Source organism: Eubalaena glacialis, chromosome 5, assembly GCF_028564815.1.
Source record: "Eubalaena glacialis isolate mEubGla1 chromosome 5, mEubGla1.1.hap2.+ XY, whole genome shotgun sequence".
In the NCBI taxonomy this organism is placed as follows: Eukaryota; Metazoa; Chordata; class Mammalia; order Artiodactyla; family Balaenidae; genus Eubalaena; species Eubalaena glacialis.
Window position 1 is genome coordinate 464,675 of NC_083720.1, and position 22,737 is coordinate 487,411.

The 22,737-nt window shown below is 63.8% G+C and overlaps 2 protein-coding genes across 5 annotated transcripts; one reads left to right on the forward strand and one right to left on the reverse strand.

Annotated features, from left to right (window-relative positions):
• Positions 1-1,299: 1,299 nt before the first annotated feature.
• IDUA (alpha-L-iduronidase) lies at positions 1,300-18,835 on the forward strand. 3 transcript variants are annotated; one of them, XM_061191847.1, is made up of 14 exons: positions 1,300-1,549; positions 2,304-2,444; positions 13,163-13,248; positions 13,407-13,514; positions 13,799-13,894; positions 13,992-14,194; positions 14,359-14,538; positions 14,645-14,861; positions 15,164-15,376; positions 15,484-15,605; positions 15,683-15,808; positions 15,886-15,962; positions 16,370-16,470; positions 16,592-18,835. In XM_061191847.1, the coding sequence occupies exons 1-14, from the start codon at positions 1,407-1,409 to the stop codon at positions 16,696-16,698; spliced, it is 1,920 nt and encodes a 639-aa protein (XP_061047830.1). In that variant the 5' UTR covers positions 1,300-1,406; the 3' UTR covers positions 16,699-18,835. The 3 variants fall into 3 exon arrangements, with proteins under 3 accessions (XP_061047830.1, XP_061047831.1, XP_061047832.1); XM_061191848.1 differs by having other exon boundaries at positions 13,992-14,155; XM_061191849.1 differs by lacking the exon at positions 16,592-18,835 and having other exon boundaries at positions 15,886-15,966; positions 16,370-16,465.
• Positions 2,145-10,461, reverse strand: SLC26A1 (solute carrier family 26 member 1). 2 transcript variants are annotated; one of them, XM_061191839.1, is made up of 3 exons: positions 10,228-10,461; positions 5,522-6,143; positions 2,145-4,820 (listed from the first exon to the last, which is right to left on the reverse strand). In XM_061191839.1, exons 2-3 carry the CDS (start codon positions 6,110-6,112, stop codon positions 3,291-3,293), a joined length of 2,121 nt encoding a protein of 706 aa, XP_061047822.1. In that variant the 5' UTR covers positions 6,113-6,143; positions 10,228-10,461; the 3' UTR covers positions 2,145-3,290. The 2 variants fall into 2 exon arrangements, with proteins under 2 accessions (XP_061047822.1, XP_061047820.1); XM_061191837.1 differs by lacking the exon at positions 10,228-10,461 and adding an exon at positions 7,174-7,311.
• Positions 18,836-22,737: the final 3,902 nt, after the last annotated feature.

Genomic DNA, 22,737 nt, shown 5'->3' on the forward strand with positions numbered 1-22,737 from the left:
GTGACAAGTGTTCTCAGAGTTGGATTCTCCGAAGCATCTTTATTTGACCTCCATTTCAAAGCATGCTTTTTGCTGGATCGAGACGTCCTGGCTAACAGTGGTTTAGTTTGAAGTTTTCCTTCCCTTGGCTGCTGGTTCTGGGCGCTTCTGTTGGAAAGTCAGTGTTCTTTCTTGCTGTTTTGCACTTTGAGGGTAATGGGTCCTTTCCCCCTCAAGCTGCTTTGAAGGCTTTCCCTTCAGCTTTGGTTTCAGCATTTCACTAGGACGCGCCTGGGTTCTGCTGCCTTTGTACTTTTCCTCGGGCTACGGAGCACGTCTTCATTCTGTGACTGGATGTCGTCCATCACTTCTAGAGCTCCTCTCTCTTCAGCCCAAGGGACTGGTGACACTGGTTGACTCTGGGGCGGGGTTCTGCTGTCCGAGGGAGGACAGTGCAAGGACAGAGGCTCTTCCCCGAGTCCTGAGACACTTGACTGGTGGAGGATGTGAGGCTGTACGACCTACAGTATATGTAGGTATACACACACGTAGTATATGTGCAGTTTGAAGCTTAAACATTCACCGCTGACCCCACCTCCCCCAACAGCCAGGCCACGCTGCCCATCTGCCCATAGAAATGTCCACTTGGCTTCTCAAAGGCAGCTTAGCCCCCTGACCACCCCCGTTGCTTTACAACAGCCCTCCTCTCAGAAAACGTCACATCCGCGCGCTGCTCCAGCCAAATTCCTAAGAGCCACCATCCACCTTCCAAACGTGTCCCACTTCTGACCACCTTCCACTGAGCAGCCGCCTGGCCCGCGCGTTAGGATACTTGCCGGCCCGCGAGCCGACCTTCCGAAGCATTAACAGACGACGGTTTTCACTCGAGCGGCTGAAGGCCGAGCGCTTTCCGAGTGCCGCCCAGTCCCCGCAGCCCGCTCGGCGCGGGAGGGAACGGAGGGGAGCAAACTGCCGGGAAGGGGCTCCAGATTGGGGCGGGGGGATGGCAGCCTGAGGGCAGCTGGGCAGAGCCCACCGCCTGGAGAAGCGCTCCAGATTCCGGGGCTGCGGGAGCTCCCCGCCCCGCCACACAGCCCCACGCCCACCGCCCCGGGCCCGCCTCCACGGCCACCTCCCGCCAGACCCCGCCCACGCCTCCTGCTTTCCCCTCCCGGCCACGCCCCTCCCACAGCCCCGCTCCACGCCCACCGCTCCGGCCCCGCCCACCTCCCACTGCCCGCCGGACCCCCGCCCGGCCCAGTCCTGCCGAGGCCCCGCCCCGTGCCGGCGGTCACGTGGCGCGCGACCCGGAGGCGGAACAGGCGGGCGGGGCGCGGACGTCGGCTCGCGGAGCGCGGAGGGCTGGGTGGGTCTCCCGGGATTGGGGTGCTCCCGCGCCCGGGGCTTGCGTCCCCCGCGCCCCCGCCATGCGCCCACCTCGCCCCCGCGCCGCGCTGCTCGCGCTCCTGGCCGCGTCCCTTGCGGCCGCCGAGGCTCCGCACCTGGTGCGCGTGGACGCGGCCCGCGCGCTGCGTCCCCTGCAGCCCTTCTGGAGGAGCACCGGCTTCTGGTGAGCGCCTCGCGGGGGACACTGAGGTCGGAGCGGCCCAGCCCGCCCCTGCTCGCTGCGCGCTCTTCCCAAACCGCGGCCGCGCACCCCGCCCCGTGCCTCCGGGACCCCCGTGTCGCACCTGGAGAGACCTGCAGTAGGCGCTCCGAAGTGAGGAGGGCCGTGGCTCGCTCCTTCCTTTCGGGTCCAGCCTCAGAGTGGGGATCTCCTCTCTGTCCGCTGGCTCTATGCGATGTTTCCGGTGCTGCGGAGGTTTTCTAGCTGAGCGGCTGCCCCGTGTGGTGGGGGCCTGGGGTCAGGTCCTGAGTGTGCCTGGTCACCCCCCAGAGGCTGAAGAGCCTGGTGGCCAACCGCGGCAGCCCAGGCTGCAGGAGGGGCTGTGGCCCAGGACACTACTCTTTGGCGCAGACCGGGACCCCCTCGAGGGGGCAACCGCAGAACGTTCGACGTCCCTGCAGTGGGACGTGTCCCCGATTGCCTCTGTCGGGCTTGGAGCTGATATCTCCCGGCTGGTGGGGCAGGGAGCAGGGTGGGAATGTGATCTCTCTGGGAGCCCCCGACCCCCATAAACCTGAGACTTCATCACAGTCCTGGCACTAGGGGGCAGTTTATTACATCAGGGACAGTAAAATTCACCAGCAGACACGCCCCGGTCCTTGCCCTGAGTTTGTAGGTGCGGGGCCTGTGCTGAGGCCCCTCCGCTAGCCCCACTCAAGGAGACTAACGCCTCCGCTCCCCCTTGTTTTGTGCCCAGTCCCCCACTGCCGCACAGCCAGGCTGACCGGTATGACCTCAGCTGGGACCAGCAGCTCAACCTGGCCTACGTGGGTGCCGTCCCTCATGGTGGCATCGAACAGGTTCGGACCCACTGGCTGCTGGACCTCATCACGGCCAGGTGGGTGATGGAGGGGATGGGCAGCCTGGGGGGAGCTGGGCAGAGCCCAGTGTATGGAGATGCAGACGGAGACTAAGAGGAGGTGGCGTCTGGGTGTGGAGGACAGTGCAGTACCGGGCCGTGGCGGGGTCACGGGGTGGGGGACTCCTGCTCCAAGAAGCCATTGCCCCTGTGCTTCTCGGCCAAGCATCCTGGGGGCAGGGGAGAATTGAGGGCACCCTCCTGGTGGCACAGGCGCTGTGGGTGCTGGGGCAGCCCCTGGATCGGGCACAGCTGGACCCTGCAACGGGGAGTGGGCACCCTCGCTCTGTGCTCAGACTGTGCAGGGATGCCACGCCAGGGGCCGGGCTGAGGGCGTGTTGGTCACATCTGCCTTTGGCCCTGCCAGCCCCAGTGGGGGCTGAGGCACAGGGTGTAAGAAACACTTGGGTGTGTGCATTGCGGGGTTTCCTAGACACAGAGACTCTCATCACACCCCTGACCAGAGCTGCCAGCTGTCACCTGGGGTGGGGGGGCGCTAGCGGGCCAAGGGACCAACGTCCTTTTGGCATCTTGGAGACCACATGACTGCCTCAGGGTCCTTGTTCAAGTAAGACAGGACACCGAGTGTCAGACCGGCTCCACGGACCACAGATGCACAGCACTGGGCCCAGGTTGGCACCGAGGCAGCATTTGTCTCAAAGGTGCAGTTGAGGGTTCTCAAGTGTCTGGGTCCTTGTGTGTGTTCACTGCCACCCTCCATCCCATTTGGGGTTCCCTGGGTCCTCTAGATTGGAGGCACCAGGCGACAGCAAGATTGCAGTGATGGATGGTGGGAGTGGAGGCTGGCGGCAGGTGCCGGCTCTGTTAGAGGGTGGAGTTGGTGGCCACCAGCTCCTGGCAGCGGGCTCGGGCCGCCTGCACGGCACAGTGCACGCTGGGGAACAGCTGCCCCTCCTCGGCCGCGTCCCCCTGGTCCTCCCCGAGGAAGCCGCCTCTCCTCAGGGTGTCCCTTACCGAGGGGCTGCAGCAGGCCAGGAGCAGGGTGATGCCCAAGGCCCCGTAGTCTCGGCGCAGGTCCTGCAGTGTGGCCAGGCCGGCTGCGTCCAGGAACAGCAGCGGGGCACAGTCAATGACCACTGCGTGGAAGCAGGTCGCCGAGGGCACCAGCGCAGCTGTGCTGCTCCCGGGACCCAGGTCCCTGCCTTCGACAGGCTCTCCCTCGCCAGCCCCCACCCCTGGGCCCCGCTCCTTCCTCCTGGCGGCTGCATACCCCGCGTTCAGCCCGGTGAGGCTGTAGAGTGACCGCAGGAAGAAGTCCTTATTGGCATAGTAGAGGGGCCCCGTGAAGCGGAACACCTGCACACCAGGCTCAGGGACCAGGCCCTCAAATTCTGCTGGGTCCCCATAGAAGCTGGAATCCCCGGCGCGGGCGAGCAGGGCAGCGCGTGGGTGCCGTGTGCGGCCGGCCAGGCTGAGCAGTGAGAGGAGAATGCCGGCCAGGAGCCCGGCCTCAGTGCTGACCAGCACGCAGGTGGCCGCCGTGGCCACCCAGACCAGAGCATCGGCAGGGCTGAGCCGCCATAGCCGCGGGACGTCCCGCACCTTGCGCAGGGCCCCACGCAGGCTGACGATGATGATGCAGGCCAGCACGCTCCGCTGCAGGTCCCGGAACAGGGGCGCTAGCGCCAGCACCACCAGCAGCACCACGGCGGCGCTGACCGCGCTGGACAGCTGCGTGCGGCAGCCGGTGGCTGTCTTCACCAGGCTCTTGGCCAGGGCGGCGCTGGTGGCAAAACAGTGGAAGAAGGCAGGCAGCACATTGCAGCAGCCCACAGCCAGCAGCTCCTGGTTGGCGCGCACAGAGTAGCCATGGCTGCGGGCGAACATCTCCGCCAGCGAGATGGAGAAGGCGGAACTCACGAGGGCCAGGGATGCGGCGTCCAGCGCCACGCGCCACACCAGCCCCGGCTCTGGCACATGCGGGGCCATGAAGCCAGTGGGGATGTCGCCAGCCACGCTGGAGCCGAAGCGCTCGTGGAACTGCCCGAAGTGGGACACGAGCGTGGCCGCCCCGATGACCAGCAGTTCTGCGGGCAGCGGCACCTTCAAGTGGTGCCGGTAGCGGTCCGAGAGCTCCTTGGCCGCCAGCAGCACGGCCAGGCATGCGGCACTGGTGAGCACGTCGCACAGGTTGGCCTGCCCGGCACTGCGCAGCAGGCTCAGCCATGTGCTGACCACCAGGCCCAGCCCCTGATGCCGCGGGACCCGCACGCCCAGCAGGTGTCGGAGCTGGGAGGTCAGGATGGTCACTGAGGCCCCCATGGCGAAGCCGTCCAGCAGCGGCTGCGAGAGGTAGGCGGACACGAAGCCCAGCCCGAGGACGCCCATGAGGACCTGCAGACAGAGCGTGGTCAGGGCTGCAGGGCGCGGGCACAGCGCAGAGCCGGACCTCCCTCCCTCGCATTGCTCATTTCCCACGTGGACCCCATCCACGGCCGCCTGCACATGCGTGTGCGCGCACAGGCATGGTAGCCGCCGGAGTGCACGCTGTGGCCACGACGCTCACGGTGGTCCCACACACGCGGGCTCTGGGCATCGGAAGGCAGCTCCTTTCTCTGCCCTGTCCACAGCACCGCCCCCCTCCCGGGGGACCTGGAGCTGAGGGGAAGGACCTGAGGTGGCCCTTGGGAGGGGGCGACGTTGGGGTGGACAGCCCTGGGCCAGGGAGGGCTGGGTGCGGGGAGGCCGTGGGGAGGCAGGCAGGCAGGCAGTTCCCAGGATCCCACTTGGGACAGGACGCTGGGGAGGATGTGCAGACCACGTGGGGGCACATTTGGGCCCGAGGCCACACTCTGCGGCTGGCCAGGCAGGCCCCCCACCCCGGGCACCCTCAACCCCTCTGGTGCCCCGACCCGGGGTGCTGTCACGCACCCACTTCTGCCTATGCCCTGTTCTCTCCTCTCCTTGCGGGTTAAGCCACCGCCCTGACCTCCTGTCTCCCCCGGGCTTGGCCCTTGCAGGGGGGCGACCAGTAACTGAAGGGGCTGCTCTGAGTGGCTGAGCCAGCCTGTCTAGGCCCAGGCCCAGCTCCTCACCTGGTAAATCCCGGCCAGCAGCGTGAGGGCGGTGGCCACGCGGATGGCGTAGCAGTCCCGGCTGCAGTCCTGTAGCCCAAGCGCCAGCATGGTGGCCGAGGCATTGAGGGCGCTGCGGTTGGCCCCGGGCCCCGGGCCGTCCTGGGCGGGGTCGAAGCCGGCCAGCAGGAGCTCGCGATCCACCACTTGGCCCACCATGAGGCAGAGCAGGCTGAAGATACCCACGGAGATGTGACGCGAGGTGCCCATGAGGAAGTAGATGAGGTTTGCAAAGAAGGACGTGTAGAGGCTGTAGATGGGCTGCAGCCCGGCCAGCAGTGAGTAGGCGATGGCCTGAGGCACCAGGATGATGCCGATGACCAGCCCAGATATGACGTCACCCGCCAGGTCCTCCCGAGGCTGGTACTGGCGGAGCCAGCGCGTGGCGGGGAGCAAGTCCTGCAGCAGCGCCCAGGCCCCCTGCACGCTGCATGCACAGCTCCGCCGCAGCCGGGCCTTCAGAGCCTCTCGCAGGTCTGGGGGTGCAGGGGGCCGCCGGCGAACCAGCACCAGCCCCCTGCCCTGCTGTGTGCACTCAGGGGACACGTCCATCGTGGGGCACCAGCCCGCCCCCCGAGAAAACCTGCAAAGTGGGCAGAAGTGGGTGTCATTGCTGGGGTGGCGAGATGTGTCAGAGTCAGAGGGCGTCACGGAGACCCAGACTCGCGTGGCCAGAACAAGCTCCGCTGCTCTCCGTCCACGCCAGAGCCCCCTCCGCTCCGCCGTCCAGACCACCATAGTCCCCTCTGGTCGTCCCTCCATCACCTCTGCACTGCGGCCCTGCTGGCAGGAAGAGCCTTGCAGATGCCAGGACCCCAAATCTGCGCTGCAGCAGCGCCTGCCACTGCCCGTCCTTGCGGCAGAGTTCCTGGAACGTGCTTTGAGGGCCCGGCTGGGGGGGCAGCGGGGGCGACTGGTGTCCGTCGCCTGCAGGGTGTTCTGGGACAGCAGGCCCCTTTCCCAGTGCGTGTTAACGCTCCTGGGTTTTGGCTGGTGGCTCAGGCCACAAAGACGCACCGTGGAACACGCGTGCCAACCGTCCCTGCTGTCCAGAGGGCAGCCTGCCACCCGGCCCAGGCTGACCTTGCCTCTGTGCTCAGTGAGCGCCAGGGAGTCCCGTTCACAGCTGTGCTGAGGTCCGCCCGGACTTCAGCTCTTGCTGTCCCCCTCATGGTGACATGAAGCAGATGGTCTCTGCTTCCTCAGAGCCTGGTCACCCTGGCGCGGTGTGTGCACTGGCCGGGGACGCGGGGCCTGGGGTGTCCCCGGGTGTGGAGGACGGGCGCTCATCCCGGCCTGGTGTGAGGTGTGGGCAGGCGGACGCCGCCCCCAGGGCTCAAGTGGCAGGCCTGCCCTTTGGGGGATGCTAGGGGAGCTGTTTCTCTCCTCTGAAGACCTCACCACACAGGGGTCCCTGGACACCATGAGCTCAGCCAGCCCCCCGAGGTCCAGGTGTGTCGACTGAGTGACTGTTTAAACAACGGGGAGTCCACAAAAGAAACACTGGAATCAGGCCTTTCCACTCACAGCGTTCTGCCCCTCCGCTCCATCCAGGGAGCTGGCCTCTGCTGTGGCTGAGTTGTCCTGCCGCAGGGTCCCAGGGGGACTCTTACCTGAGGGGGCCCCTCACGGGCTCGGCAGGTAGTGCGGGCCTAGCTTGTCTGTCCCCCGGGCCTCTGGCTCAGTTAGCGGGTTGGGCATGCAGGTGGTGGGCTCAGGCACAGAGCTGGCCTGGCACTGACCGGCGGGCAGAGCTCTGTGCTTAGCATCTGACTGCTCGGCTGTGCTGGGCTTGCAGTTAAATCATTTACTCCAAAGATTGCTGAGTCATAGGTTCCCCCAGATGCGCATTACCTGAGCGGCTAATCCGGGGAGTTGTACTGTAATCAGAGGCTCACAGATAATTACAATTGTGTGGGACTCTTATAAGCTTCCAGCCTCCCAGGAGCAGGGCTCCAGGTGCGGGACCGGTGGGCTGGGGCATTGAGTGGCTGGAGCAGGAAGCTTGGATTCTGGGCCCCTGGGGGAGGCGGAAAGCTCAGGAGCCTGGCCAGTTGTACTGGGGGAGGGGGCGGGGGGACGGGCAGCGTGCGACCCCTCGGCTCTGGGGCCCAGTGCCATGGCTCCCAGGACCCTGGAGTGTGGGCAAGGATGGGGATCCGAGGGAGGGGCTGGTCTCCGGGTCCCATCCCTGGACATCCTGTCTGCCAGGAGATGGGTCTGGTCCATGCGGGAGCCAGCTGGGCCCAGGGCAGCCACATCTTGGCTTCTGCTGTGTCCTTGTGTGGAAAGCAGGCACGAGGCCGCTGTTGTGTGTGTGTGTGTGTGTGTGTGGCCGAGGACTGGAGGGCTGCCAGGCATCAAGATACAATTAGCAGCCAGGTGTGCCCTTCCTGCTACAGGGGCAGGGGTCCTGGTTCTGCCCCCTGGAGCCCCGCCACCTGGATCCCAGCCAGGTGCTGGCCCTGTGCGGTGGGTGGCCGTCTGGCCTCGCCACGCCTCCATCCACTCCTCTGGGCCAGTGGGACCTGCCTCGTAGGGCTGGTGTGAAGGTAAGCGGCCCCTTTGGATGACTGCCCTCGTGTCCCACAGGCAGTTAACGAAGAGCATGCTGCTGATTTAAAATTACTCAGGACCGCGGTTCTCCCAGCTTTACCGTGAGCAAGTGGGTGCCTTAGGGGCAGCGTGGGGAAAGAACACCACAGCCCCAAGTGTTCTCCATCCTGGAGGGGAGACCTGAGAGGCTGCGAGGGGTCCCTTCGACGGGGCTGCAAGGCTGAGCTGGCCTGGGCCTGCTGTCTCCCAAAGCCCGTGGCAGGGGGAGCTCCATCCAGGCGCCTCCCACATTCAGCCTCATTTCGGGACCTCCCTCCAGAGCCTCCCTGAAAGCTCTGCCACATCCATGGCCTGATGGGAAAGACCAGAGGCCCCATTTGGGGGCAGAGGTGGGAGTGGAACCCCAGGGTGGCTGGGGGGATAGCCAGAGGGTGGGAGGGTCTCCACACACCTGCATCGAGGGGGAGGAGTGGTCAGAGCCGAGGCCCCACTGCGATGCCGCGTCCATTTCCAGATCTGATTCCTTGTTCTTGAAGAGTCTTTGTTGGGCCCCAAGATCTCGCCCTGCCCTCAGGAGGCTGAACCCAATCACCCGGGGCAGAGCCTGAGGCCTCCCGGCCCGGCCCCTCCCCTCGAGTCCTGTGCAGTACCCACTCAGTCCTGGGGCGGAGCTGTTTGCCCAAGGATGTGGTTTACAGGAGCCACCGGCCAGAGGGCAGGCGGGACAAGTCACAGCAGTTCAGGGGCAGATAAGACTCCTCTCAGGGCTGGAGTGGAGGGACCACCGAGGGGTCATAACACGCTTATCTTCCAACCCAGCTACCAGCGGAGCGGCAGTGTGGGAACTCCCTGCATGGCATGTGTGGGCAGCGGTGGCGGCGGGGCCCACCGTCGGGGAGGGGAGGGGTGAATGGAGGTGGCGGCCCCTCCCCCTCTCAGGAGGTGGGGACGGGGCTTTCGGGAGCCGCCTAGGTTTGGAGCACCTGTGGTGGGATTTTAGGCAGGTGGAGATACTGATATTTCAGGGAGGGACAGTTCTCAGCGCTGCAGCACCCATGTCCCCCATCCAGCTGCACCGCAGGGGCCTGGCCTCGGCTGCCTTGGTGGCAGGGCCTGGGCCTCTGCTCCCCCAGCCGCTGCCCAGGCTTGGTGTCTAAGCAGCTGAAGAGATACAACTGAGAGAGAACTGCAGGGCCCCTGGGGCCTAAGCGCCACCCCCCCCCACCCCTGCCTGTCCCTCTGTGCTTTGAGGACTGTGGTCTTCATGCTGCCATCTGACCAGGCACACAGGCGAGCGTCTTGGGTCCTGGGGCCTTGCTGGCCGAGGCCCACTGACCCCCTTCACCCCAGTGGGCCCACTGCAGACTTCTCCACCAGGGCAGGGGGCAGCAGGACCCTGGCGCGGGTTAACCAGCAAGGGGCGTGGGGTCTCCAGCACCTCCGCCTGCTGGAACCGCCCTCATCTTGCCTCCTGCCCAGTCCTGTGCCACATGGTTGTTATTTTAATATTGGTCTTTAAATCACCATTTTAAGCCGCTGAGTACACTTATTTGGAAAGGAGCCATGTATCCCCACAAGTGAAAAGAGGCTGGGCTGCAAGCCCATTCTCATCTCCAGGGTCCGGAGAACCAGACCCCAGCGCTCCCAGTTCCAGAAGAGCGACTCTTCTGCCTCCCCGGCCGGCACCTTCGCAGCCCGGACCCTGACTGTGGCTGCCGGTTCCCCGCAGCGGCGGGTCTGTGTCTCCCCCTCTGAGCACTCTCGCCCCGCCCCATGTATTTCCCCACCCCGGCCCCGCGCCCCCCCATCCCTACCGACCACGCGCGCCCCGGGTTCGCGCCCCAGGTACCCACCCCGTGCATTTCCACACGTACCCCCGCTCCGCGCCCCCTCCCACGAGTGCGCCCCGCAAGCCAAGCACGCGCGGCCCGGGCCCCACCCAGCACATTTCCATCCACCCTGCGCCCCCTCCCACGAGTGCGTCCCTCCCCTCGCCAGACGAGCAAGCGCGGCCCCATCTGCACCCGGCCCGATCCCCACCCGGTGTTCCCCAGATTCCACGCCCGAGCACGCGAGGCCTGGGGCCCCGCCCCGCGCACCCGAGCACTCACCAGGCCTGGGTGCTGCTGGGTCCTCGCGGCGCACGCGCTCAGGCCCAGGGATGGGGGGTGGTTCCTGGTGCAGCCTGACGGCCGCCGGCGTGCAGTGAATAAAGTCGTTGTGCGGCCTCCGCTGCCCCGGCCCAAGTGCCGGACCAGGAGCGGGAGGCGACGCCGCCTGTGCCTCGCGCCCAGGTTCGGCCTCCTGCGTGGCTGGAGGATGGAGAGGCCCTCGGGCTGGACTGCGTGTGTGACCCAAGCCTCTGCAGGGGGAGTGCAGGGGTGGGCTGCGCACTACACCTTCTGGCTCAGCCCCCTCACTAGCTTTGATCGCTCAAATTCCCCTGCCGACGGAGGCTGAGACGGATGGAGACCTAGGCACCGACAGTGGGGCCCCGAGGACAGCTCCCCGGGGTTCCTGGGCCTGGGATCATCCCAAGGTTGGGTCTTCTGGTCCCCGGGGGGCAGGTTACTGACCCCTAGGGCATTTCTGGGTGCCGACGCTGGATGGGTCAGCGGACACTCAAGTCCACTCAGAGTGACAGGCTGAGATCGGCTCTGCGGCTGGGGCTCCCCTGGTGACACCCCGCTGGCCCAGGACACTGAGCGCCGGAACAGAATTTACCCGAGGCCTGATGTGCTCCCGCCCCAAGTCGGCCCAGCGCTGCCAGGGTCTGCAGAGAAAGCCTGGCACCCGTGCCCGGGCCTCCACTGTACATGCGTCGCCCATCGCCCACGCCTGCTCCCCCACCCCCACCTGTGGGACTTTGGAACCCGTCCGCTGCCACGCGTTTAATTTTTACCCGAGCGCTTTTTTTCCTTTGCTACCGGTTGTGACCTTTGGAGGGGGGAGGGGCGGATCCCCGCTGCGCACGTGCTGTGGGGCTGGGCTCCGGAGGTGGGAAGACGCGGTCTGGTGAGAGCCGGAGGCACCCTGTCTGCGTGGTGGCTCGGCCTTGACCTTGTGCAGTGACGAGTGGGGCAGAGGAGGCCCGGAAGGGAGGTGCTGACTTGTCCAGACCCTCGCTGTCCCTCAGGGGGACAGCGGTGGGCTGGCCAGACTGGCGTGGGACTGACTGGGAGACTTAGACCCAGAGCGGTTCAGGGCCAGATTCCACCTTGATCCCTCGTCGCCCCTCCCTCGCCGCCGCCGCCGCCGCCGCCGCCGCCGCGCAGGCGGGACGCACCTGGCTGCCACTAGAGGGCGCAGCTGCACGCCCTCTGGAACGTGTCCGCCCTCCCCCTCAGATCTGTGGATGGACCGGGCGTGCCCTCAGGGGAAGCCCTCAGACCCTCTGCCGGCCCACCCGTCTGGGCCACCCCAGGCTGCCGCATCAGCCCCAGGCTCGGTGCTCTACTCCGCCTGCCTCGCCCTCCTTGCCTTGGCCTGACGGCTGAGCACCAGTTTCCTCACCCAGCCCCCGACCCTAGGTGCGCCACCTCCACGCCAGCGCATTCGAGACCCATCTTACTCCCCCGCCTGCCTCTGCCAACTGCACGCACCCCCAGGTGCTCAAGCGAAATCCACGGTTGTGCTGAACTCCCCCTTCCCAGCTCCCCTCCAGTCCGGCAGTGGACGCTGGCCCCTCTGCCTCCTATATCCATCCGCTCCTCCTATATCCCCCAGGTGCTCAAGCGAAATCCACGGATGTGCTGAACTCCCCCTTCCCAGCTCCCCTCCAGTCCGGCAGTGGACGCTGGCCCTTCTGCCTCCTATATCCATCCGCTCCAGCTCCCTCTTGCTGCTGCCGCCGACGCCACCCAGTCCGGGCACCATACCTCCCCCGGGGAACCGTCTTCCAGCTCCCACTCTGGCTCCAACGGGCCGATGAAGGGATCTTTTCAAAACATGGCAAAGGCAAAACTATGGAGACAGTAAACACGTCAGGGGTTTGGGGTGGGGGGAGGACGAAGAGGTGAGGCAGAGAGGATTTTTAGGGCAGTGAAAATACTTTGTGTGATGCTGCAGTGGTAGATACGTGCCGTTATACATTTTTCCAAACCCATAGAATGTACATCACCCGGTGAGCCCTAATGTGGACTGTGGATTTGGGGTGACTATGATGTTAGTGTAGGTCCATCAGTTGTAACAAAAGTCCCACTCTGGGATGTTGACCATGCGGGAGGCTGTGCATGTGGGGAGGGAGCGTGACGGGGGGTAAATCTCAGTACCTCCGTCTCAATTTTGCTGTGAATCCAGAACTGTTCTAAAAGAGTTGTCTTACAAACACATAAACAAAAAAAGTCATGGTATTGCTCTGCTTCCATCCCTGAGAGGACTCCCCATGTCACCCTGGGTCCCATCCTGAGTCAGGGTCCCATCCTCACCATTGTCACAAAGCCTCGTGTGACTGCATCTCTCACGACCCACAACCTTCTGCCCCAGGCCCACTAGCTGCTTTTCTGCTGCTTGATTATCATGAGTTCATTTCTACCTCAGGCATGAGTGCAGGGTGGGGAGGCTGCCCTTCTCCCTCTCCTGCCTGTTCACGTTGCCTCTCAGAGTGTGGAAGGGGGGCAGGGGGAGTGTTGAGCCAAATCTGGGGTCCTGGCCTCCAGGAGGTGCAGGGAAGCAGGATATGGCATCACAGGGTCCTGCCAGGCTCATCCCACAGCCTCCCGGCTTCACTGTCAGCTGTCTTTAGGATGCCTATTCTCCCCCCTCCATCCTGTTGTACCTTTCCCGAAAGACCGGCCTGCCCCCTCCCACAGGCTATTCTGAGCCCCTGAAGGCTCAAGGGTGGGATTCCAGTACAGACACTCTAGTTCATACTAGGCTGTAAGTGACTACTAGGCTTACATAGTCATGTTTTCTGAGGAGAGGGGCCAGTTGTCTGGAGCCTAGTCCTGCATGGCACCTTGCAGGTTTCTTAGCTGCTTGAATGTGGCCACAGTTCCAGTCCCGGGCCCACCTTCTGCCATCCTGACATTGAGTGTCCTTCTACAGGGGGTCAGCCAGGCAGGGCCTGAGCTACAACTTCACCCACCTGGACCGGTACCTGGACCTTCTCAGGGAGAACCAGCTCGTCCCAGGTAAGCCGCCAGCCTCGCCCTTGTACTGCTGGCCCCACGCCCTCCCCTTGGCCTGGCCCCTCTGGGTCCTCCTGGTTGCCCACTCAGGGCCTACCTCAGTGTGGGCCTGGTGGAGACAGGCAGGTGAGCAGTGCGACGGCCACCCTCATGTGCTGCAGGCTTTGAGCTGATGGGCAGCCCCTCCGGATGCTTCACTGACTTTGAGGACAAGCGGCAGGTGTTCGAGTGGAAGAACCTGGTCTCGCTCCTGGCCAGGAGATACATCGGTGGGCGGGGCGCGTGCCCTGCGGGGACGGGGGGGCACTGCTGGGCAGGCTCTCCTCCCGCACCCGCCCATGCCACCTCCTGGTCTTCTCATCATGAACCCACTGAACCAGGGCCTCCTGATGGGGGAGGGGGGCAAGTGGGGGGGGGGCGAGCTCATAGGGAATCAGACACTCCCGTCACATACAAGCCCCCCACCATGGTTGCCCCTCCCTGGGGATCCCCATGAGCCCATGACCCTGCCCCAGGGCAGGGGCCCTCTCGCCACAGTAGGGACCCTCTGCAGGTAGGTACGGCCTCAAGCACGTTTCCAAGTGGAATTTCGAGACGTGGAACGAGCCGGACCACCACGACTTTGACAACGTGTCCATGACCTTGCAAGGTGGGCAGGCCGGCCTCCGGGGGTCCTGCGGATCTGAGAGGGGGTGGCAGCCGCCCCTCCGGCGCGGGGGTGTGGACTCTGTGTCCCTCCCGCCCAGGCTTCTTGAACTACTACGACGCCTGCTCCGAGGGTCTGCGAGCCGCCAGCTTGGCTCTGCGCCTGGGCGGCCCCGGAGACTCCTTCCACCCGCTGCCGCGCTCCCCGCTCTGCTGGGGCCTCCTGGGGCACTGCCACAACGGCACCAACTTCTTCACCGGGGAGGTGGGCGTGAGGCTGGACTACATCGCCCTCCACAAGAAGGTCCAGCCCGGGATCCCCGCCCTTCCGTCCGTCCCCGCCCCCAACCCAGCGCCCACGCGGGGGTCCCCCGCATGCGGCAACCCCAGAATCCCCGCCTGCTGCCTGCAGCCCCGCCGCCCCTCCGCGGCGGTCTCGGGGGTTGCTCAGGCGGGGCCTCTGCGCAGGGCGCGGGCAGCTCCATCTACATCCTGGAGCAGGAGGCGGCGGTCGTGCGGCAGATACAGCGGCTCTTCCCCAAGTTCGCGGACACCCCCGTTTACAACGACGAGGCCGACCCGCTGGTGGGCTGGTCCTTGCCGCAGCCCTGGAGGGCCGACGTGACCTACGCTGCCATGGTCGTGAAGGTGGGCCCGCCGCCAGGCCCGCCCCCGGGGGAGGCTTTTCTCCCGGGTGGGAGGGGCGGGCAGGCGGCCCCCGCGGTCGCGTTCCCAGCCACCCCGATGCCCGCAGGTCATCGCACAGCACCAGAACCTGCTGGTGGCCAACACCAGCTCCTCCGTGCGCTACGCGCTCCTAAGCAACGACAACGCCTTCCTGAGTTACCACCCGCACCCCTTCTCTCAGCGCACGCTCACCGCGCGCTTCCAGGTCAACGACACGCGCCCGCCGCACGTGCAGCTGCTGCGCAAGCCTGTGCTCACGGCGATGGCCCTGCTGGCGCTGCTGGGTGAGCCGCGTGCCGGGCTCCGCGGCGCTTCCTGCGGGGGCGGGGCCAGGACGAGGCCTCGGGTGGACGGGGACGTCGTGCTAGGCCAGGCGTAGCTTGTGCAAAGGCCCGCGGAAGGATGTGCCCTGCTGGGGAGCCGGGAGCGTGTTTCTTGTCCCTCCCCACCCTTCCCCAGCTCAGTGGGCCGCAGAGGCTGTGGTGTGGCCGGGGACCTCCGGTGGAGGAGGGCAAATGGTGGGAAGCCGGGCCCTGGGAGGGTCGAGGGGCGACGACTCGGCGTGGTGACCCCTCTACCCCCGCAGACGGCGAGCAGCTCTGGGCTGAGGTGTCCCGGGGCGGGACGGTGCTGGATAGCAACCACACGGTGGGCGTCCTGGCCAGCGCCCACCCCGCCACGGGCCCCGCCGACGCCTGGCGCGCCACGGTGCTGGTCTACGCGAGCGACGACACCCGCGCCCACGCCAGCCGCAGCGTACCCTTGACTCTGAGCCTGCACGGGGTGCCCCCGGGCCCGGGTAAGCAGGGCTCCCAGAGAGGGGGCTCCCGCCCCTGGGGTGGGGGTAGCTCTGGCGGGGCGGGGCCTGGAGGAGGCGAGGCCCGGCCCCAGCATCCCGCTCCGCAGAGGTCGTCTTTGTCCAGCTCTACATGGACAACTGGCTCTGCAGCCCCTACGGCGAGTGGCGGCGCCTGGGCAGGCCCGTCTACCCCTCTGCTGAGCAGTTCCGGCGCATGCGCGCGGCCGAGGTCCGCGGGGAGCGTGGGGTAAGGGGCGGGGCGGCTCCCGAGGTCCGAGGGCCCTGAGCCCCTGACTCTGTCCCCAGGACCCGGCGACCGTGGTGCCGCTCCCCTTTCCCAGCAGCGGCCGCCTGACGCTGCGCCCTGAGCTTCCTGTGCCCTCGCTCTGGCTGGTGCACGTGTGCGCGCGCCCCGAGGAGCCGCCGGGGCAGGCAAGTGGCAGTTCCCTTCCCCGCCGCCGCCCCGGTCGCCCCCGCCCCCAACCAGTCTCGGTGCCTCACTCCCCCAGGTGACCCGGCTCCGTGCTCTGCCCTTGACCCGCGGGCAGCTGCTTTTGGTCTGGTCCGATGAGCGTGTGGGCTCCAAGTGCGTGAGTGCGGTCACCACCCCTACCCCTGCCCCCCCCCCACGCGCCCTTGGCCCCCAAATCCTCCGGGCTGTAGCGCCCATGTGGCCACTCTCTGTGGCCCTTCGGCCACCCCACGCGGACTGTGCTCTCTGCCCCCCATACAGCTGCCCCCACTGTTGGCACAAATGGCCCCTGACTTTGTACCTCTGTGATGTAGGGTGGGGGTACCTACACAGGCCATTTGCCCCTGGCACTGTGCTCCAGACCCCTCCTCTCAGCCAGTGTGGCCCTTTGTCATGGCAGGAAGAGTGTCCTGGGCCCCGGGGAGGGGCCAGGAAGGGGGCTGGAGGGGAGTAGGGCTCTGGGCGCCCCCTGCCTGCCAGCCCCCTGGACCCCAGCCCTGGTTGTGCCTGACCTTCCCCAGGTGCCTGTGGACCTATGAGATCCAGTTCTCCGCGGAGGGTGTGGTGTACCTGCCCATCAGCAGGAAGCCTTCGACCTTTAACCTCTTCGTGTTCAGCCCAGGTGTGCCTGCTGCCTCAGCACAGTCCCTGTGGGGAGGGGTCCAGGGCCTTTCGGCACCTGGAGTTTGGGGGGATCAGAGGGGTTCAGGTTGAAGAGCAGGCACGTACCTTTGTGTCCTCAGACACGGCTGTCGTCTCCGGCTCCTACCGGGTCCGTGCTGTGGACTACTGGGCCCGACCAGGCCCCTTCTCGAGCCCTGTGTGGTACCTGGGGGCCCCTGCCCCGTGAGGGCCACTGCTGCCCCGCGACTGCACCAGTGCTGACCGTGAGCCTGGGCGGCCAGGAGCCGTGCTGGGCCGGACTGCCGTCAGCCTCTCAGCCAGTCATCCCCTCTGTTTGTCCCCTCCTGCCCCTCATTCACCCCCTTAAAGTGCCTTTCCATGCACAGTAATGGGGGCGGCCTTCGTGGTGGGCACTGGGCAGACACGAGGCCTGGCTGGAGTGAGGCCATCCCCGCCTCGCCCAACCCCCGCCTGTGGGAGCCTGGATGGGACTCGGGTCAAGCGCAGACAGGTGTGAGTTGCCACTGGGGTGCCCGCTCTGCGTGCCTGGGGTCTCTGGCATCACCGCTGGGTGCAGCAGGCCCCATTCCCAGCCCCTGCGCCAGGAGGGCCCAGAGGGTTCCCACTTCCTGAGGCCCAGCCAGGCTGCCCACTGCACCCTGCCTGGCCCAGACTGTCTGCAGTGGCAGGGAAGGCCGGCAGTGTCCACTCCTGCGGTCATCCGGGCTCCTTATCTGGGCCCAGGAGGAAACAGCACGCCCAGACGAGGGCGACTTGGGGACTGTGGATGGACATGTGGACAGGGGCCAGGGAAGCCACGAGGGGTGGTATGGAGCCCTGGGGCTCCTCCCCAACCCCCCACGCCCACCCCAGGGCAGGTGGAGCCGACAGAGAACGGTGTGGCGAGGCCACGTGGCGAGGAGCAGGGGTGCAGCCAGTCTGGGGTGACGCAAGCAGGAGTGGGGGCCCCGATCCACCCTCCTCTCTCCGCTGCCCTCCGAGCTGCCTGGGCTCAGGGGTGGGGGGGCAGGCCTGGCAGGGCACATGGAAGGCAAGGCCCAGTCACCCCCGGCTCCTGTCCGCATGGAAAGGGCAGGGCACCAGGGCCCACCAGCTGCCTCATCCTGGGCTAGGGATGTCGGTGTGAGCATTCTCCACCTGAACCCCAAAGCCAGCACCTGTCCCCATTGCCCTTGGCCGCTGGGGGAGGCTTCAGGGCTTGGTGCCTGGGGCCCCGTTGGTACCATACAAGGGGTGCTGGGGTGCCCGGTGGAGCCCCCGGTTTCTGGGCATTGTCTTCCTGCCTCGTCCGGAAGCTCTGCCTGGATGTGGCTACGTGACCAAGCACCACGGTGGGCAGGTGGCCCATACGGCAGACGCTCATTCTCTCACATCCTGGAGGCCGCAGCCTGAGGGCAGGGGTTCCTCCTGAGGGCACTCTCCTTGCCTTGCAGATGGCCACCTCCTCCCCGTGTCCTCACATGGTTGTCCCTTTGTGTGTGTCTGTGTCCTAATTTCCTCTTCTTATAAGGACACCAGCCATGTGGGATTTGGGCCCACACATGTGACCTCATTTTAATCACCTCTTTAAAGGCTCCCTCTCCAAATACTGTCACATTCTGAGGTACTGGGGGTGAGAACGTCAGTGTGTGAATTGGGGGGATCCAGTTCAGTCGGTAATGAGCACCAACCCTATTTCTCTGTGGCGGTAGGAATGCATCACCCCAGCGTTAAAGCAGCCTCTTCTTTTTGGGATACAAGCTGCTATATATAAAATATAAACAGGGGCTTCCCTGGTGGCGCAGTGGTTGAGAGTCTGCCTGCCAATGCAGGGGACACGGGTTCGAGCCCTGGTCTGGGAGGATCCCACATGCCGCGGAGCAAGTAGGCCCGTGAGCCACAATTACTGAGCCGGCGCGTCTGGAGCCTGTGCTCCGCAACAAGAGAGGCCGTGACAGTGAGAGGCCCGCGCACCGCGATGAAGAGTGGCCCCCGCTTGCCACAACTAGAGAAAGCCCTCGCACAGAAACGAAGACCCAACACAGCCATAAATAAATAAATAATTTTTTTAAAAAAAGTGGTTAAGATTTATAAAAAATATATATATATATATATACACATATATATAAACAATAGGCCCTACTGTATAGCACAGGGAACTATATTCAATATCTTGTAATAAACCGTAATAGAAAAGAATGTGAAAAGGAATATATATATTGGGTTGGCCAAAAAGTTCATTTGGATTTTTCCGTCACATCTTATGGAAAAACCCGAACGAACTTTCTGGCCAACCCCGTATATACATATATATAACTGAATCACTTTGCTGTACACCAGAAACTAACGGAACATTGTAAATTACCTATACTTCAATTAAAAAAAAATTTTTAAAGCAGCCTTTTCTCTACCTGCTGGTTTGGTAGCCTGAGGACCCCTGATGGTCAGGGGCCATCTCAGCTCGCAGCTTACTGGGAGGGGTACTGGGTTCCCCGGTTCCTTCCTTGGACACTGCCCACTCCACCGCACACCCCACTGAGCAGAGATCTCAGATGGGCCCCTCCTTTGATCTCAGACAGTTATGGCTCCAGGGCAGTCAGTGGGGATTTGGCACTGGCACCTGCATCTTGGCCAGGACAGCAAAGCCACAACTGTCTCCAGGGGTAAGTCACCATCTCCACTTTTATTGTGGCTTGTGTGTTGTCAGGCGGCCACCGGGTTGCTGGCATGTCCCCATCCTCTGACCATGTTTTGGTCTTTGCTGGTTTGGGGTTGGGCTGGGAGCTGTGTTGAGAGTTCAGGAAGTCCACGTAATTGGCCCATGCACGTCCTCCGTCCCTGCTGTCATGGCCACTTTGCACCTGGGCCCATGGAGTGGTCACTGGGATGGCAGAAAGAGGCTGACATTGACATGACCCGTTTATGAGCCCCTGCTGTAGGGGACACTTCCTGGATCAGTGTAGCTTTTCTGCAGGACACAGCACCCTCTCCCTCTCCACAGACCTCTTTGTCCCCAGGTGTTCTGTCTTCGTCGCTCTGAGTCTGGCCCACCGGCTGACCTGTTGGATGCTGCCTGCTTGAGCCAGACGTGCACCTTGGTTCTGCGTGCCGGGGGACACTGGTGCGTGTGCACACGCGCCCGCAAACCACATCCCTCATGCGGCTGGCAGGAAGCTCTTCATGCAGCCCTGGGCGTGGGTTGAGGGAGAGGCAGCAAGCAGCTCAGGAGGAGCTGGAGGCTCCCGGTCATATGACGTGCTTTCAGATGTGCTTGGGCCCAGGCTCTGATACTTAAATTTGGGACAGAATGCTGTGTGCACCGTCTTCTCACTGGGCCCTTGGGTCACGTGGCCACTTGGTAAATGGAGTTGGACCTGCCCCAGAGCTCAGTGGCAGACCCGGAGCTGCTTTTCAAGTGGAGAGTTGTGTTTGACGCAGGAGGAGATGGACTTGCTCCAGGATGCCAGGGCTCTGGGCTGGAGGCGTTTGCCACAGGTGTCTGCCACAGATGCTCCAGGCTGCGTGGGGTCTGATGGGCTACTCACCCAAGGGGCGAGTGGCCTGCGGCCCAGGAGATGGGTCAGAACAGCACGTGCAGATGCGGGGTGTGCCGCTCCCCCACCCAGAGCCCCACTGAGCTCTGTGCCTCCTAGAAGTGGTCCTGCACACTCCCACGTTGCCAGACCTTCGGACCCCTAAACTTCCCTGGACTTTCAGCGGGTTTACCTCTCACCCTGCGGGAGGCATGGGCTTTACCGAGGCCTCTAGGGCGCTTGTCATCTCTTGGCCGCCCTGTCTAATCGGCATAATGTCATCAAGGGAACCAAGATCCCTGGACCGTGTTAAGATGGTGGGAGCGTTGGTGCCATCAGGCAGACTCTGAAGGTGTGCTGCCGTGCCTGCCATGTGTGGGAGCCTGCTGGTCTCCTTCCTCGAGGGGGATAGAAAAGCCAGCTGTGCTGCATACTGGCGCCACGGACTGTGTGATTTTGTCCAGTAAAGGTACACATCCAGACCTCAGCTGGTTGGTGTTGCCCTGGGTTATGCTGTGATCATCTGTCACTCAGCACCCATCTGGCAAGTGATATGGAGAACAGAGAAGGAATCCCCACCCTCACATCTCCCCAGTTCCTGATGTTGGACCTAATCCCCAGAAACATGGTGTTATTTTTGGTTTAGCGCGGAGGGCAGGCCTGGGGGCTTCCACGATAGCCCCCATGCAGCAGCTGCGGGCCAGTGTAGGGCTGTGGCTGCTCGCTGAGTATGAATGGCCCACTCTACATTCTGCGGAGATGGAAACACCTACAGGAAGGGTCTGCAAACCCGTGGGCTCACAGACTCAGGCCCATGCCCCACATGACCAGCGATGGTGGCTTTCCGGTGCGTGAGGATTGGCCTCGCTTCAGAGCCATCATCCAGGAATCCCCTCCATAGGGCAGTCACTGAGGGTGCCGCAGGTGCCCCTTACATAACTGGGGCCGTAGGCTAGTGACTGTATAGGCAGTTCTTTGTCAGGGGGACCAGCCTCCCCTCCATCAAGGGCTCTGGGTCCTGCACATGAGGCCCTAGCCTCACTATGACAAGGGGCTTCAGAGACCTGCCAACGGACCTACAATTTTCTGCCTATATGTGCCTCAAGCAGCCCTTCAGAAGCTGCCCACCTGTTTCATTTCTCGAGACCCTGCATGTAATCGGCCATCTCACGTTTGCCAAGTCCCCCGAGGGCCCATGGCTGCAAACACTTGCACGTGTGAGTCACCTGGGGTCTTGTTAAGACATGGGTCTGACTCTAGTCTGTGTGGGACGGGGCCTGAGACTGCATTTCCAACCACCCATGTGCTGATGGTCCCAGGGGCCAGCGCCAGCCCCGCGGCCCAGTGACTGCGGTGCGCTGCCAGGTGCTTACCAGGCTCCTGCTGGCCGATCCTCGAGGTTGGGCCTCGTTCTTCCCAGAATGTGTCCGACAGGCTGTGCGGGCAGAAGAACAGCCCGCGTGCACACGTGGACGGGCTGTACACGGGGGCCGTGTGGCTGTCCTGCCCATCTGTCCCCATGTCCCTCCCTCGCCAATTGCTGCTCCTGAGCAGACAAGGGCGTCGGCGGGTTCAGCCTTCGGTCCGGCAGCAGCACGTAGAACCGGCCCTGTGGCCACAGGAGCCAAGTCAGGAGGCCCCCGTCCCCGCGTGCCCCCGGCTCTCAGTTATGCCTCTTCCCTTTCAAGGGAGAAGGAGGGACGCCCAGTCTTTAGAAGCATGGCTGTTGCCATAGCAACCAGCCTCTTCCTCTGCCGCACTTGCCCAGCTCAAGGCCACCCATCCCTACGGTGTCTGTGACCGAGAGTCACCAGCAGCACCCCCAGTGTCCCTCGGGGAGGAGGGGTCCCTCCCACAGTGGTCCCGGCACAGGTGCAGGAGTGGCCAGCCCCGTGCGTGGGGAGGCTCCAGTGAGGCCCCAGGAGAGAAGGCGAAACCAAAAAGAGGTCTTTCGTGCATTTTAAAGTCTAAAGTGATGTCACCCCTGTTCACACTTCGTGTGTTCGCTCAGCCGCCGAGGCCGAGCCTGTCACCTCAGCGGCCTCCCCGGTCCCTCCACACAGGCCTCTCGTCTGTCTGTCTAGTAGATCAACCTGATTGGTTTGTTTTTGTAAATAACGACTTTATTGAGACATAATTGACACTCTTTAGAGCATATGATTGGATACGTTTTGACCTGCTTCTGTCCATGAAACTCTGACCACAATCTAGACAGTGGCTGTTCCCATCACCCCCAGAGGTCGTTTCACGGCCCCTCCCAGCCCACACCCAGGCAGCCCCACGTCTGCCTCGGTCACTGTAGACCCACTGGCTCTTTCTAGAATGTGGTACAGATGCCATCACACAGTTCGCACGCCTTTTCCACCAGCACAGTTACCTTCAGACTCACCTGCGTTGTTGCCAAGTGTCGACGGATGGTTCACGGCTTTTTATGGCTGATCACGTCCCATTGTGTGGACCTAGAACGGTTTGCCCCGTCACTTGTTGACGGATATTTGGGTAGTTCCCAGTTCGGGGCTGTTACAAATAAAGCCGCTGTGAACATTTGTGTGCAAATTTGTGTGGACATGTACCTCCTTTTCTGTTGGGTAAATACCTGCAAGTGGGACACTACGTCATGTGACTCGATTACATGTGTGCTTGGCTCTTTGGAAACTTGTTGCTTGCAGCGCGCCCGTATGTCGTGTACTGGTTGTGTCTCGCCACCTTGCTAAGTGCACTAATACTGTTCA